This window comes from Danio rerio, chromosome 11, assembly GCF_049306965.1.
Source record: "Danio rerio strain Tuebingen ecotype United States chromosome 11, GRCz12tu, whole genome shotgun sequence".
In the NCBI taxonomy this organism is placed as follows: Eukaryota; Metazoa; Chordata; class Actinopteri; order Cypriniformes; family Danionidae; genus Danio; species Danio rerio.
In genome coordinates, this window is record NC_133186.1 from 4,321,447 (window position 1) to 4,338,411 (window position 16,965).

The 16,965-nt window shown below is 32.0% G+C and overlaps 1 protein-coding gene across 4 annotated transcripts in view; it reads right to left on the bottom strand.

The window, feature by feature from the left end:
* si:ch211-236d3.4 overlaps nucleotides 1–16,965 on the bottom strand; it is a 56,313-nt gene that overhangs the window by 19,638 nt on the left and 19,710 nt on the right. For 2 of the 4 annotated variants that reach the window (XM_009305788.5, XM_009305791.5), the window contains exon 2: nucleotides 11,494–11,551. In XM_009305788.5, the coding sequence (XP_009304063.2) occupies nucleotides 11,494–11,551 (58 nt within the window). Of the gene's footprint in view, nucleotides 1–9,398; nucleotides 9,562–11,493; nucleotides 11,552–16,965 lie in introns of those variants that run through there. The other 2 variants (XM_001334156.9, XM_068218632.2) reach the window with 2 other exon arrangements.

The window sequence follows — 16,965 nt, forward strand, 5'->3', positions numbered from 1 at the left end:
ACTATCTTTTCATGCCTGTTTATGACTCAGTTCATAATGTCATCAGAAAATATTTGTGTGCAAATATTTAGCCATGAAGGCGATGAGCTAATGCAGTTTCTCTTGTAAGCAGTGATGGCAAATGCATGCGCTTTTCTGTGATCTCAGTAAACCAACATTAATATGAGCAAAGATTATGCTGTGTTATGGTTATGAAATGTGAAAGATTTCTGTGTATTAATTCAGAGCTTACAGATAGAATTCAATACAGGATAAAAGTAGGCAGGAATGCACGCACATGCACACACACACACACACACACACACACACACACACACACACACACACACACACACACACACACACACACACTAACTAGTACAGTCATGCTTATTGCGACTTTCCATATACATGACTTTTAAACTGTACTCCCATACTCCAACCCTACCCCTAAACCCAACCATCACAGAAAACAATCTGCATTTTTACATGTTCAAAATACATTCATCATTCTGTTGAATTTCAGATTTGATTTCCTAATGGGGACCATTAAAAAAAAAAAAAAAAAAAAAAAAAGTCCCCACAAGGTCAACATTGACTGGTATTGCTATACTTGAGGGGACATTTGGTGCCCACAGCATAAGGAATACAAGGTATGTACACACACACACACACACACACACACACACACACACACACACACACACACACACACACACACACACACACACACACACAAAGACTTACTTGTACAGTTATCCTTACGAGGACTTTCCATATACATAAAGACTTTTATACTATACAAACTGTATCCCCAAACCCCTAAACCCAAACCCGCTGGAAAACAATCTGTATTTTTACATTTTCAAAATACATTCATCATTCTGTTGAATTTCAGATTTGATTTCCTAATGGAGACCAAAAAAAAAAACCGTCCCCACAAGGTCAACATTGACTGGTATTGCTATACTTAAGGGGACATTTGGTGCCCAAAGCATGAGGAATACAAGGTATGTACACACATACAAAAACACACACACACACACACACACACACACACACACACACACACACACACACACACACACACACACACACACACACACACACACACACACACACACACACACACACACACACACAGACACACACACACACACACTACACTATGTTTTGCATTGCCACATAATCTGGAGCTCTGGAAGCCTGTCCTTGATCTCATTGATTAGGGATCAGTAACATGGTGAAGAGCAGCAGAGGGTGGTCTGTGTCTGCTCTGAAAGTGAATATCCTTCTATTACTGGCCTAATGCATTTATCAACATCCCGCACAAACCCAGAGGCCACACAATCAGGGAAGTCATGGGCTTCTGCTGATCAGATCTGAATCCATTTCCAAGAATCAGCAGATGATATATCACGGCGTTAATTAGATCTGTGTGGTTTCTGCTTGTGTGAAGCTACAGCAGGTGTTTCTTCAAGTACTCGGTGTATAAACGAAAGTGATTCAGTCGGTGTTCTGCAATTTAAGACAGCGGAATTATGCACGCAAATAATGATTTGTTCAAACTACTTGTTTAAAATAAGTTAAAACGACACAATTCTTAAGTTTTTTTTGGGACAACCTAATAGCTTACGTTCAATCCACTAGGTTTAATTAATCTATTGTTTTGTGACAACATGAAGGAATTGTGTGGAACCCAGCATTTTTTACAGTGCAGGAAAGTACAGTAATATTCTTCAGTCCTGCATGGTATCAGGTAAATACCATGCACTGAAAAAAGGTGTTGCATGCAGAACTGTTGCAAACTATTTATTTGTGTTGAATGTATACAAACAAATTAAGTTTAATAATGTTCAACCTAATTTGTTTGTTTAAATTCAGCTTAAATAAATTGTTCACAACCACTTAACGTAAAAAAAAAAAATTGAGTAAATCCAAGTAATCATCTTTGAATATTTTTTTTTAGTGTTTGACACTAATTTTGCTGCTTGTTCCAACTATTTATTTGAAACACGCTGAAACAACTCAATTCTTGAGATTTTTTTGGAGACAGCTTAATTGTTTTATGTTTAATCCACTTAAATGTGTTAACTTTATTGATTTGTGTTGGGACAACATGAAGAAACTGTGTGAAACCCTGCATTTTACCATTTCCTTTTAGGTTCAGATATTTTATCATATTCATTTTTGTCACATTATTTTATATTTATTTTCTGTCAAATGGAAATAACTCATCAAAAATAGACCTTAAAGTGTTCATTTTATAGCTTTTTATCAAATTGAGTCTATGGATTTCAATTACAATGAATATTTTTAAAGACTCACAGTGAGTTTTTCTTCTCAAAACCATTAACATGTCAATAAAAGTCACTTTGTTAAACTGTAGAGTTGAAAAGTTCAAAAGACAGAACTGAGATCAAGGTTATTCACAACTGTAAATTAAAGAGGTTTTTTTTTATTTTATTTTTTATTTATTATTTTTTTTACAGTGCATTATAAGGAAGACTAACCCAAAGCAAACAACAAAACGACTGTTATAACAATGATACAGGCTTGTTAAGTTAACTTAATTGTGTCGGGAAAATATAAAGAAATTATGTGGAACGTGGAAAACCTATCAGTGATTTTTCTGTCCAACGGAAGGAAAACAGAAAAATAGACCTTTAAGTGTTTATTTAAAAGGATTTTATCAATTTGTGTCTATGAATTTTAATTACAATGAATATTTTGGCAAGACTTTATTTTGATGGTCCCTATTGCACATTTTGTTGACTAAAAGTTGCATTGCAACTACATGCCAAATACTTCTCATTTGAGTATCAGTAGACTGTTTGCGTAATATCTGTTGATACTGCTCCCTCAACAGACATTTAACTGACTATCAATAACTGCAATGACATGTCAACTTACACTAACCCCAACCCTAACCTAACAGTCTATTTATATTCTAATGGGAGTTAGTTAGCACACAGATGCAATGTAACTTAAATTCTACAAAATGCGTTAAAGAGATCATCAAAATAGAGTGATACCCATTTTTTTAAAGGCTCACAATGAGTTTCTTCATCTCAAAACTATTAAGATGTCAATAAACATCACTTTGTTAAATTGTAGAGTTTAACATCAAAAGTGAAAAAAGCAGAGATATCAAAGTCCATAATCCAATTCACAACCGTAAATAAACAGAGAACTTGTGAACAACAAAATACAGGAACTGGTAATTAACAGATGTTTTTTTACAATGTAGTATAATGAAGACTAACCCAAAACTAAAACAACAAAATTGCTATAGCAAAGATCCAAGAAAAATTAAGAAAACAACAACAACACTTAACTAGGGTCAACATTTGATTTAATAATAACAACAACAACAACAACAAAAGCTGTACAGAATGTTGCATTAAAAGTTGAGTTAATGTTTCATTTATTAATCTGAAGTGTTGCAAACTACACTGTAAAAAATATCTGTCAATTAACAGTTTCCATATTTCTTTTTTTCCATTTATTTACGGTTTTGAATTGCATTGTGGGAGCTTGATTTCTGCTCTGTCAACTTTTGATATTGAAAATTAAACTCTACAATTTAACAAAGTGACTTCTATTGACAGTTTAGTCAACTGAGGCTTATTCTGAAAGAATACTGCTTTATACACTCCTGGAGAGCACTAAATATATCCCAGGAGTTCCCTTTTTTTTTTTTTTTGCAGTTTTTGTTTTTGCAAATCCACCAGAGGCCGTATACGCTTTTTAAGATCTAAAATTTCTCTTGCGAGTGCCATTCACGCCTGCTGTTCTCACGTAAATCCACCAGAGGCCGCTGTTGACTGACTGACTGTCTGACTGATCGACTGACCCAACCTCCTCCTCCCCTAAACCAAACCAACAGTGTTTTCAAAAGCACTGACTGACCCGCTTACCAACTTCCCTAAACCCAGCCAACAGTTTTGAAATTCAATCCAGAAAAAGAAAAGCGATCGCCTGATTTAACACATTTTCAGATTTTACCACATTCTCACCCTGTTATTTATTGTTTATTTTATGTTTTGACTTCTGTTTGTCTTACCCGATTTCTAGAACTGTTCTATGGCAGACTCGATAAGCACAAAAAAGGAACGTCATATCGCCCTGTAGCGTTCATTTTAAAGATGAAATGTATAGCCATACGTACCTCTTAAAATAACAAAACATGTACTGGCAAGGGTTTTGTAGCATTATATATCATCAACCCAGACAATATTTCATTTTAAACTATTAAAAACTGTAATAAGTCCCTTTTTAAAATGTTTTGAGGTTAAAAGACGTTGGAAGAAAGATCAAGGTCCCATAATGCAATTCAAAAGCAGAAATAAACTGGGAAAAACAAAAGCATGAATCCCAAAATACGTAAAACGGCTAATTTACGGACATGTTTTACAGCGTATCATATAAGGAATGCTACAATATTCCTCCGCATCTCGCTGAACGTATTGTCTCGTTGATTCAGCATTAAAAAAAATGCCAATCTGTTTATACAAAACAACATCATCAAAAAATCCACTGTTATATAAGAAGTTTGTTCACAGATTGGATTGTATACAAACAGAAAGCTGACAGCTGTCATTGTGATGGCAGCATTCTCAGAGGTGCCCTGGGATCCCATTCTCCCATTGGATGTGTGTGTGTGTGTGTGTGTGTGTGTGTGTGTGTGTGCGATTTCCCATAATCCCTGCTGAATACTGGGCCTTGGCAAGCCATAAAATTTAGGCACAGCTCTCAGACAGGGAATTAGCATTATAAAGGTGCCCAGCGAGAACCAACGCAGCAGTCTCTATGGACAATAATACAATGTAATAAACTATTTGAAGCATCTAAATGCAGTAGAAGATTAAATAAAGGTTATCAAGGCAAACTATTGCATACAACCTATATCATTTAATTTCTTTACTCAAAATAGGAAAGAGTTTAGAAGAAAAACCAAAACAAATTAAATTTAGTGGCATGGATACTTTTTCCTCGCTTTATATATTCAATACATACACAGTTAACGCAGTACATAAATACACATACAACAGTTTACTGTAGGACAGTTATGTGGATTGTTACTGTATTTTAAAGCTGCATTGTGACAATTACTGTGTATTTTACAGTAAAGATAAGCCATACAGTAAATACATACACAACAAGGTAACAAATGTAAATACAGTATTTTTGCTGTAATTTTCTGTACGGTAAGTTGCTGGCAAGCTTAACTGTAATCTAAAACGTATTTTACTGTCGGACAGTTATGCGGTATATTAATGTATTTTAAAGTCGCATTGTGACAATTACTGTATATTTTACAGTAAATATATACAATACTGTAAAAAAATATAGTAAGATAAATGGTACTGTACATGTAAATACAGTATTTTTACTGTAATTAGGGCTGATAGTAAGTTACTGTAGATAGTATTGTACTGTAGATGTTGTAGTGTATAACAACATTAAATTGATTTATTTAATTTAATAAATTAATTTATTTAACTGATTATTAATTAAACTGTCAAGTTACTTTAAATGTATGTAAATTACTTTATTAATACTTTTAAGTAATAAAACATTTAAAATATTTAAACCTTAAACTAATTAATACATTTATTTAATTGTAAAGTTATTTTAAATTTATTTAAATTAACTTATTAAAAGTTATAAGTAATAAAACTTACTTAAAATATTTAAGGTTTACATTTCTTTCTTTATTTAATTGTAAACTTATTTAAATTGGGTTATTAAAAATGTGATAATTTATTTTCATTTCATCTCATTTAAAATATAAAATTTAAATTGATTTATGTACTTATTAAAATGATTTTTTTTTGCTTTAATTCATTCAAAATATATTTTAAAGATTACAGGTGAAAGATTTTCAGATTACAAAGTAACCTATTGCAAGCATCTAAATGTAGACTGAAGATTAACAAAAGGTTTTAAGACAAACAATAAATAAAAAATCCGCTTCATATTCTACATATACAACAATAAATGTATTCATTCATTTAATTGATTATTTATTTAACTGTAAAGTTAATTTTAACTTATTTAAATAGACTTATTAAAACTTAGATAAAACTCATTTAAAACATTTAAGCTTCATGTTTATGTATTTATTTGTAAAGCTATTTTAAACTTAATAAAATAAGATAAAACAACTTTAAATATTTAAAACTTTACATTTTTTGATATATTCATAATTTTTTAATTAATTTCTTTAATTCATACTAAATACAATATAAAGATTACAGATTAAATATTTTCAGATTACAATGTAACCTGTTACAAGCATCTAAATGTTGACTAAATATTAAATAAAGATTAAGACAAAACTTTCCCACTTCATATTCAATACATTAAATTAAATAACATTAAATATATTTTTTAAATTGCTTAATTGATTATTTATTTAACTGTAAAACTTATGTCCAAACTTATTTAAATGAACTATAATTAAAACTTAAACTAATACATATATATATATATATATATATATATATATATATATATATATATATATATATATATATATATATATATATATATATATATATATATATATATATATATATATATATATATAAACTTTTTGTGTGTTTATTATAACACAAACAATATACAATAATTGTAATCAATTTCAACAGTATTTTATGAAATTTCAAAGGGTTTCCTTTAAAATGATATCAAACCTTTGCATCTACTCATCTGCATGTGGTTATGGGAAGCTTTTTAATTCGGAAGGCCAGGAATTTTTCACAGTATTTCCAATAATAGTTTTTCCTCTGGCCGGAATAAAAGTAGTTTTTTATAATTAAAAAAAAAAAAAACATTTTATATTATTAGCCATCTTAATCTAAATACTAGTGTTTTGAAAAATATCTAGTCAAATATTTGCTGTCATCATGACAAAGATAAAATATATCAGTTATTAGAAATGAGTTAAACTATTATGATTAAAACTTATTATATTATGATTAAAACTATTATGTTTCGAAATATGTTAAAAAAAAATCACTCCATTCAACAGAAACTAGAGAAAAAATATAGAAAAATAACAATTTAACAGGAGGGCTAATAATTTTGACTTAACTATATATCATTTAATTTATACATTTTTATCTTACAATACAGGACAGAAAAGAGTAGAAAAAAGGCATGAATTTTGTCAGTTTTTTAGGTGTTTTAATGCATACACTGAAAAAACAAATGCTAAAGTTTTGTTTTGTGTTGTGCAGAGGAATAAAAGTCTTTTGAGATATTATTGGGTGATCTGTGTAGAAATGGCTTAATACATCAGTGTTGATGAAAGGTGTGTTTGTTTAAAAGTTTCTGTGATGGATGATTTAAGATAACTGTTCAAATACACTACATAGCGTTTATTGGCATTGATCGTGGCTGGTCAGAAATGCATTGTGGACCTTGCGCTTTTCGACTAAAACAAACACGCCGTGAGATACTGCTGGTAAACCATTGCAACACCAGGATTGTGAAAGATGATCTTGTCAATACGATGCAGGGATATGGATTTAGTCTGTGTTACTGATACCTCAAATTCATATCAAAAGCATGTGGAGAAAAATGTAGAATTATACAGTAGATTTTAAATGGCTACCAAAGGGTTTTGATTGAGTAATTTGGGCACGCTGCCCAGAGAAAGCCTGCCTTTGTGTTTTTCTTACTGAAAAATATTTTCATATATTATGTCATTCTTTTTATTTATTGCTTTGTTTTTGATATATTACATAAAATATTAACATTAAAAAACAGAGCTTCTGGTTTAAACCAGGAAAAAATTGCATATATTATAAATAATTATAAACAATTGCATTTATTATAAAAAATAGCATTTATTTATTTATTTGTAAACTTATTTTAAACTTATTTAAAATAAGTTGTTAAAAATTATAACTTTTTAAAATGTTTATTTAATGTTATATTGATTTATACATAAATTTAGTAGTAATAAAATATAATTAAAATATTTAAACTAAGTTTATTTACTTATTCATTTATTTAATTTTAAATTTATTTGAAACTTATTTAAAATAATTTAAACATAGAAGTAAAAAAACTATTAAATATTTAAATTTGAAATAGATTGACTGATTTATTCATGTATTTATTTATTTTTAAGTAATAACTAATTTATAAAAACGTAAATGAAAATAAAAATGTAAATGTAATTTAAATTACTTATTTAAGTTTGTAAACTTATTAACTTAAATTAAGTTAATGAAACTTATATGTAATTAAATGCATTTAAATATTTAATCTTTATATATATATATATATATATATATATATATATATATATATATATATATATATATATTTTTTTTTTTTTTTCATTTATTCACCTGTAAACTTATTTTAAACTTATTTAAATTACATTTTTTAAACTTAAGTATTAACCTTTACTTAAATTACTTAACTGTTTATTTATTAATTTATTTGTAAACTTTTAATAACTTATTTAAAATAAGTTATTAAAATGTTTAATTAAAACCTATTTAAATATTTAAATGTTAAATTGATTTATTTATTTATTCATAAAATTATTTTAAACTAATTTAAATTAGGTTTTTAAAATTATAAGTACTAAAACTTCTTTAAAATATTTAAACTTCAAATTGATTTCTTTTTTTATTTAATTGTAAGTGTATTTTAAACTTGTATCTTAAGATATTAAATAAGTTATTAAAACTTATAAATAATAAAATGTATCCAAATATTTCAACTTAAAATTTGTTTATTTATTTGTTTATTAACTTGTAAACTTATTTTAAACTTATATAAGTTATTAAACATTTAAGTTATAAAACCTATTTATATTATTTAAACTAAATTTTATTTTTGTTGTTGTTGTTTTAAACCATGCAGGGACAACAAATGTGTAAATATAATGTATTGCAACATAAAACACCAAAACACACACGTAATTACAATATTATAACAGTTTGGTTACATTACAATAATACAATAGAACAATAAACCCACATATTTTATTTTAACCTGACCCTGTTTCACACATTCCATGTATTTACTATAGTAATTACAATAAGCTAAGCATAATTACATGCAACAAACCCTAAATCCACCCTGCATTTAACCCCAACCACATAATAAACACAAGCAATAATTCACCATTATAAATAAATGAAGGAAGAGTATACCAAGGACACCTTAAACCAAAAATAACAAAAACCAGAAGAGTAAAACACCCCTGACCCCCCCCCCCCCACCCAACACACACACACACACACACACACACACACACACACACACACACACACACACACACACACACACACACACACACACACACACACACACACACACACACACACACACACACAACAGCATCAGAGCAGCATCCTGTAATCTCAGTGTGTTGATTTCAGTCTTACCTGATTTAACAAGCACATCTCTGGGTCTGCTGGGCTGAGTTTCAGAGGGATACAGACTGTGTTTGTGCTCCATCCTGTTCTGTGTATGTGTGTGTATGTGTTTAAGTGTGTGTCAGATATCCTACATGATTATGCGAGTGTTGTTTCTCCTGAGTTTCTGCTGTTCTTCACACATGCCTCCTCTCTCACAGTGTAAACAATCATGTGACCAGCAGGCACCAAAGCCACGCCCCTTTTGCTCCTCCCAGCTCGATTCTTTTACATACACGCAACACATACACACACTCTCTCTCTCTCTGTCTCTCTCTCTCTCTCTCAGGGGTCTGATAGGATTAGTGGACAGCTTAATCTCTCTCTCTCTCTCTTTCTCTCTCTCTCTCTCTCTCTCTCTCTCTCTCTCTTTTTGCTAAATCTCACACCATTAGTCTATCAAGAAGATTTCATCCTTCTCGAATACATACTTTCAGCAATTTCAGCGCGTTGGGAATGATCATGATTGCATTTAAGATTACATATACAGTAACTTACTGTAAAACATCTTCTGTAGACATCCTCATTGGGCTCATCCTCTTGTTTATTGTATTGTGATTTATTAATTGACTGAATTTGTTGTTTATTTAAGGCAATAATCTCACTACAGTTTGACAAATATCCGAGCTGTTGGACAACATAATGTACCTTTGAGGCTTTTTAAATGCAGTTTAGATTGCAATAATGGGGTTTATTTATAAGGATAGTGCCTATTTTTAAATATAATTTTGGATATTCAGCATTTCGGCGGCTGTCAACAGAGCAAAAAAATTGAGGGTTGACGTTACGCCACAAGTTGGCAACAAAGACTGCATACAATATACTTAAAGGAGAAAAACTCAGTGTTTTTTTTTTTTTTAACTACAATTGATCATATCATTATAAAACAGGTACGGTTGAAGTCAGAATTATTAGCCCCGCTGTTAATTTTCCCCAATTTCTGTTTAACAGAGAACAGACTTTCAGCACATTTCAAAATATGATAGTTTTAATAAATCATTTCTAATAATTGATTTATTTTATCTTTGCCATGATGACAGTAAATAATATTTTACTAGATATTTTTAAGACACTTCAATACAGCTTAAAGTGACATTTAAAGGCTTAACTAGGTTAATAAGGTGAACTAGGCAGGTTTGGGTAATTAGGCAAGTTATTGTACAATGATAATTTGTTCTGTAGATTATCCAAAAAAAAAAAAAAATAGCTTAAAGGGGCTAATAATTTTGACCATAAAATGGTTTTAAAAAAAATGTAAAACTGCTTTTATTCTAGCCAAAATAAAACAAATATGACTTTCTCCAGAAGAAAAAATATTATTAGACATACTGTGAAAATTTTCTTGCTCTGTTAAACATCATTTTGGAAATATATATATATATATATATATATATATATATATATATATATATATATATATATATAAAATATAATAATAATAATATAATAATTCTGACTTCAAGTGACATATTAAGGCTGAGTTCAGACTTCATCATTTTAGCCCCGATTTTGACTCGCCGACAGGTTTTGAAAAAAAAAAATAATAAAAAAATAATAATGTTTTCGGAAACGCACCCGTTTGGCTTTTTTTGTTCTTCTGATGAACAAAAATAAGCTATTCTGAAGAGAGCTGGACCATTGACTTCCATGGTATTTGTTTATTCTACAATAGAGGTTGATGGTTACCGGTTTCTTTTTTCAAAGTATCTTCTTTTACGTTCAACAGGAAAAAAAAAAAAACCCTCATAAACATTTGGAACCACTTGATTCGATCTGTGTCAAGTATGAGCAAAAAAAAAAAATATTCAGAATTGGGACACATTTAACTGGCAGTGTAAACGGGGCCTAATAGTGAGTACATTTGAACTTTTGCATGAACTATCCCTTTAATTATAATTTTACATCAAAAAAGCATGACAGGTAAACGGGAGGTCTTTTTAATGCATCCATGATGCATCAAGAAACAAGGTCAAAGACACTGACAAGGAACAGAAGGAGATGTGGCAGGAGTGCATTGTTCCTCTGGCTTTCATTGTTCCCAAAGAGGAGTATAGTATAGACTTACCCACTCCATTCATGTGTTTTCCATTTTTCACACTCTGCTGCTCAATGTTGTACGCCTTCTGAGAGAGAGAGAGAAGACAGAGAGAGAGAAGAGGCTTATCAGCTTACAAATATTCGCATCACTCTCATCAATCACAGCATTACTGACTCTGCTTTCTCCAATTGATTTAGGATATTTTATCGGAGACTTCTGGGGTCACGGACGCAAGGAAGGTGGAGGCACATTAACTATGCTTCTGTCAATGTAACATGATACCAGCTGTTCCATTCCTTTTTTCCTTGCTGTGAAGTGTTGGACAGAGCCTCATGATCAGCAAACCAGTTTCACCCTTCTTTGAGTTTACTACTATATATGCTACTGTGGGGAAAGTAAGTGTTGAATATGTCATGTTTTTTCTGGAAATATTATTTCTAAAGGAGCTGTTGACATGGAATTAAACCAGATTTTGGTAAAAACCCAAACAATACAAAAAAAAAAAAAATCTTTTTTATTGGATTCAAGTCAGGTGATTAGCTGGGCCATTCTACAGCTTGATTTTCTTTCTCTGAAAGCATTTGGGAGTTTTCTTGGCTGTGTTTTGGATCATTGTCTTGCTGAAATGTCCACCCTGGTTTCATCTTCATCCTCCTGCTAATGTAAATGTTGAACTGAAGCAGCTGATATTCATTTACACTCAGGAAGGGCAGTGGCTTGCTGAACTACTGAGAGATTTTCAGCTGCTGTCTGGGCTTTCACTGGCTTTCTACACCTCCCTTTCTTCATGTGTTAAATACTTTTTCCCTGTCTAATGTTAATGTTGTATAATTAATGTAACATTCTATTTAATGTTGTTATGCATAATTAAATGTTTAAACTAATTAGAATTGTTTAGTTTGCATTTGGTAATTTATTTGGGTGTTTCCAACATCCAAATATTTCAAGTCAACAACACCTTCAGAAATGTGTTTTCTAAGAAAAATGGTGACGTGTTCATTACTTTTTGTTCTGGCTGTTTTTGGGATGTTTATAGTTATTCTTAATTATTCAAATTATTTTGTGTAATTGTGTAAATAAAACCCAAAGGAGATGTTAAGACAAATGTTTATGTGGCATTTTGAAAACTATATATCATAATGTAGTCTGCATGATGTGTGTCTAATATTAATACCAATGTTTGATTAAAAAAAAAAACATTCCAGTCAAACAACAACAACAACAACAACAACAACAACAACAACAACAACAACAACAACAACAACAAAAAATTAATTTCTTTTTTCTTTGGATTTTTTTTTGTTTTGCTTTATTATGCACCACAATTCAGTGATGGCATGACTGCTGTCATTTATGTTAAGTCAATCAATCAATCAATCAATCAATCAATCAATCAATCAATCAATCAATCAATCAATCAATCAATCAATCAATCAATCAATCAATCAATCAATCAATCAATCAATCAATCAATCAATCAAATGCAAAGCTTTGAAGTGTCATTTTCATAACTAAATTTCATAACTAAATAGTTTTCATAACTAATTACCTTACTATACATAAATAAATGCTTTAAAGTGTCCTTAGATAAACCAGAATTCAGTGACGACATGATCGATGCCCAATCAATCAAACAATCAATCAATCAATCAAATGCTTTAAAGTGTCAATTTCATAACTAACTAACTTACTAAATAACAAATCTAACATTCATAACTAAGTGATTTTAATAACTATCTAACTAACTAAACCTAACTAACTAAAGCTAAATAAAAAATGTGTTTTTAGATTAACCAGAATTCAGTGACGACTATTGATGCCCAACCAAAAAAAAAAAAAAAAACTGATGCTTTAAATGCTTATTTTTGTAATTTTATTAACATCCACAAGATTTCAGGGATGGCAGATTACCAACCAAGCAAGTAACCAAGCAAGTAAGCAACCAAACAAGCAAGCAACCAACTAAGCAAGCAACCAACCAACCAACCAAACAAGCAAGCAAGCAACACACAAAGCAACAAAGCAAAGCAAGCAACTAACCAAGTCATCAAACAAGCGACCAAACAACAGACCAACCAACCAAGGAAGCAAGCAACCAACCAACCAACCAACCAACCAACCAACCAACCAACCAACCAACCAAGCGACCAATTAACCAAGCAACAAACCAAGTGACCACCCAAGCGACCAAACAAGCAAGCAACAAACCAACCATGTGACCAACCAAGCGACCAACCAAGCAAGCAACTAAGCAAGTAACAAAGCAAGCAACCAATCAAGTGAACAAGCAACCAACCAAGTGACCAACCAACCAACCAAGTGACCAACCAACCAACCAACCAAGCAATTATTTTTATTAAAATAATAGTTACTGACTATGATGTAAAGCAATCATGCTAATATGTTTTACTGGGGAAAACAAGTTCCAATTGCACAAGCATTATGTTCTCTTTAATATTTCTACCCCTGTTAGCAATACAATCTAAATCTGCCTTCTCATTTTTCTACATTTTCAAGTCAAACTTCCAACATTCAGTTTGTATGGAAGCATCCAATTTCTGCTTGCAGCGTTTCGAGGTCTAATAGTGGGATCCCGCACCCCTTTTTCATTTGCGCGGACCTCACATCCCCCAGCGTTTCAACAGCCTGCAGTTACAAATTAATGCCCGAAGACTCCAGCTCTTTCCTGAGCAACATTCAAAGCAGATGAATGGATATTGTTGCCACAGTTGCTAAGAGAAGCTTGCTCAGGCTTGGTGTCTTCACAAGGGCTCTACTGTCTTATGATTCAATGTAAGAACATAGAAGTCGGGATATAAAAAAAAGCAACATTCTGAGGAAAGAATAAATCTCTTTAATTTCAGACCCATTACAACATAGAGGGGAAAAAACCCAGAGTGTGCAGTCTTTTCCTTACACACCCTTCACAAACAAAACTTTTGATTGACCTGTACATACAGTTAAAGTCAAAATCCCCAGTAATATTTTTTTTTCAAATATTTCCCAAATTATGTTTAAAAGAGCAAGGAACATTTTAAGTATTTCCTATAATATTTATCCTATATATATTTTCTTCTGGAGAAAGTCTTATGTTTTATTTTGGCTAGAATAAAAGCAGTTTTTAAGGTCAATAATATGCAACACATACTCATTGTGGATATGTATCTCTGTCTACATTTCTGGAGAGCATGAATTATGTAGCCAGAGGTACGTCTGGCTGCATTTCATCTTTAAAATGAATGCTTGGGTGGCGGTATGACGCTGCTGACAGCTTCTGTTCCTTTCGTGCTTACCAGCTGACTGCTTATCTTTGTACGGAAGGCTTTTCCGGTGTAACCAATTTGTCCAGTGGCTCACTCTGTATGTTGACGGACTTTGGACGCGGAGCTGCGTTGACCCCGTCAACAGGGTTTGAGTCTGGCAAAGAACGGTTCCAAAAAAGCAAAGTTAATAAATAAACAACAGGCTGAAAATGACGTGGTGAAATCCCATAACCAACATAGGCTCATTCTGAAAAAGTACATCATTAACATTTCTAGAGATGGCAAATTATGCAGCCAGAAGTAGTTATTGTTGCATTTCATCTTTAAAACGAATGCTACAGGTTGGTATGACACCATTCCATTTTACGTCAGCAGCTGACTGCTTACCTTCAAATGGACGGCTTTCCCGCAGTTACTAGTTTGTCCAGTGGCTCGCAGTGTACTTTGGCGGACTTGAGATGCAAAGAGTAGTTGACTTCGATCGGTCGATTGGTCAGTCAGTCTACTCTGGTGGATTTACGCAAGAAGAGCAGGCACGAATGGCACTCGCAAGAGAATTTTGAGATCTCAAAGTGTACACAGCGGCCTCTGGTGGCTTTGCAAAAACTGCAAAAAAAAACCTGTACCTTCTGTGATGTAATTTGAGCTCTCCGGAAATGTTTATAGGGGTACGTTTTCAGAATTAGTCTGAGTTGCAAGTGACGGCTTTTCTTTTTCTAGATTGCTTTTGAAAACACTATCGTTGGGTTTAGAGAAGAAGGTGGGTGGGTCAGTCGACTGCAAGCTGGCCTTGTCAGCTGAAGTGTATATTGCGCCCTCTGGTGGATTTACACGAGAAGAGGATGCGTAACAGAAATTTGAGATAATCAAGAAGCATACACAGCGGCCTCTAGTGGATTTGCAAAAAACAAACACTGTGAGCAGATGGTTACATATTTCGCTGTGCCCAAAAATGTAAACCTGGGTACATATACGCAATGAGCCTTGGTTGCCACTACGAGACCCCTTAATTATTATATATATATATATATATATATATATATATATATATATATATATATATATATATATATATATATATATATATATATATATGTGTATTTTAATTGTCTACAGAACTAATTATCATTATACAATGATTTACCTAATTACCCTAACTTGCCTAGTTAACCTAATTAACCAGTAAGCCTTTAAATTGCACTTTAGGCTGAATACTAGTGTCTTGAAAAATATTTAGTAAAATATTATGTACTGTCATCATGGCAAAGATAAAAGAAAACAGTTATTAAAACTATTATGTTTAGAAATTTGTCGAAAAAAAAATACCGCGGGGCTTATAATTCAGCAGGGCTAATAATTCTGACTTCAACTGTATATGAACATTTTCCTTTACATAAAAAAGGAAGGCTTTGATGAGATGTAATTATTTGCTTGTTTTTAAAAGGGGATTTGTGTCCTCTCATTGGGAGAGCGGCTTTAAGCTGTATTATAATCAACAAAGACTTACTAAGAGGCTGAGAGATGCAAAGCCTCCTCGAGTAACAATGGAATCAGGTTGAAATAAGCTTAAGCTCTCTAAGAGTCAATTCATATTTGGAGCAGTGTTCTGTGAATGGCAGAGCGGTGTTTAATAGTATGAATGAGATCCGAATTGGATTTATTCAGAACTGAATGCTCCCCTTTAATTATAGATCAACCCTCAGTCTTTTAAGCTGTGGAACTATGCTTGATGTGTCTTGATTTTATGCTAAAATATTTCTTGTCGATGCTTGTCGAGATGACTGCAATGTTTCTGAAAATACAAAAACAAATCACCCACAGCATTTAAGATCCGATTTGTTTAAAATCGATGATCTTCAACTGACTGGTTGAGAGATGATATGAAGTCTGTTTATCACTGGACAAGAAGCAATGCATTTAGGCCCAATCCCAATTCTACCCCTTAGCCCTTCCCCTTACCCCTAATTTTGTGCGTGCCCATGAAGGGGTAGTGGTGTCCCAATTCTCTTTATCTTGAAGGCGTAGGGCTAAGGGCAAGGGGTATACACCCCTTCAAACAAAAACTTTTCAGGAACAAAAATTCTTACAAAAATAGAATTGGGATTGGGCCTTAATACATTGTTCCAAGCCATGTCTTTAAAATATGGACATTTATTTTATGACAGTATTTTCAATGGAGTTTCTGCACTCGCCTACTGCTCCTGATTGTAAAAAGGGAGACACTGGGAGCAGACTT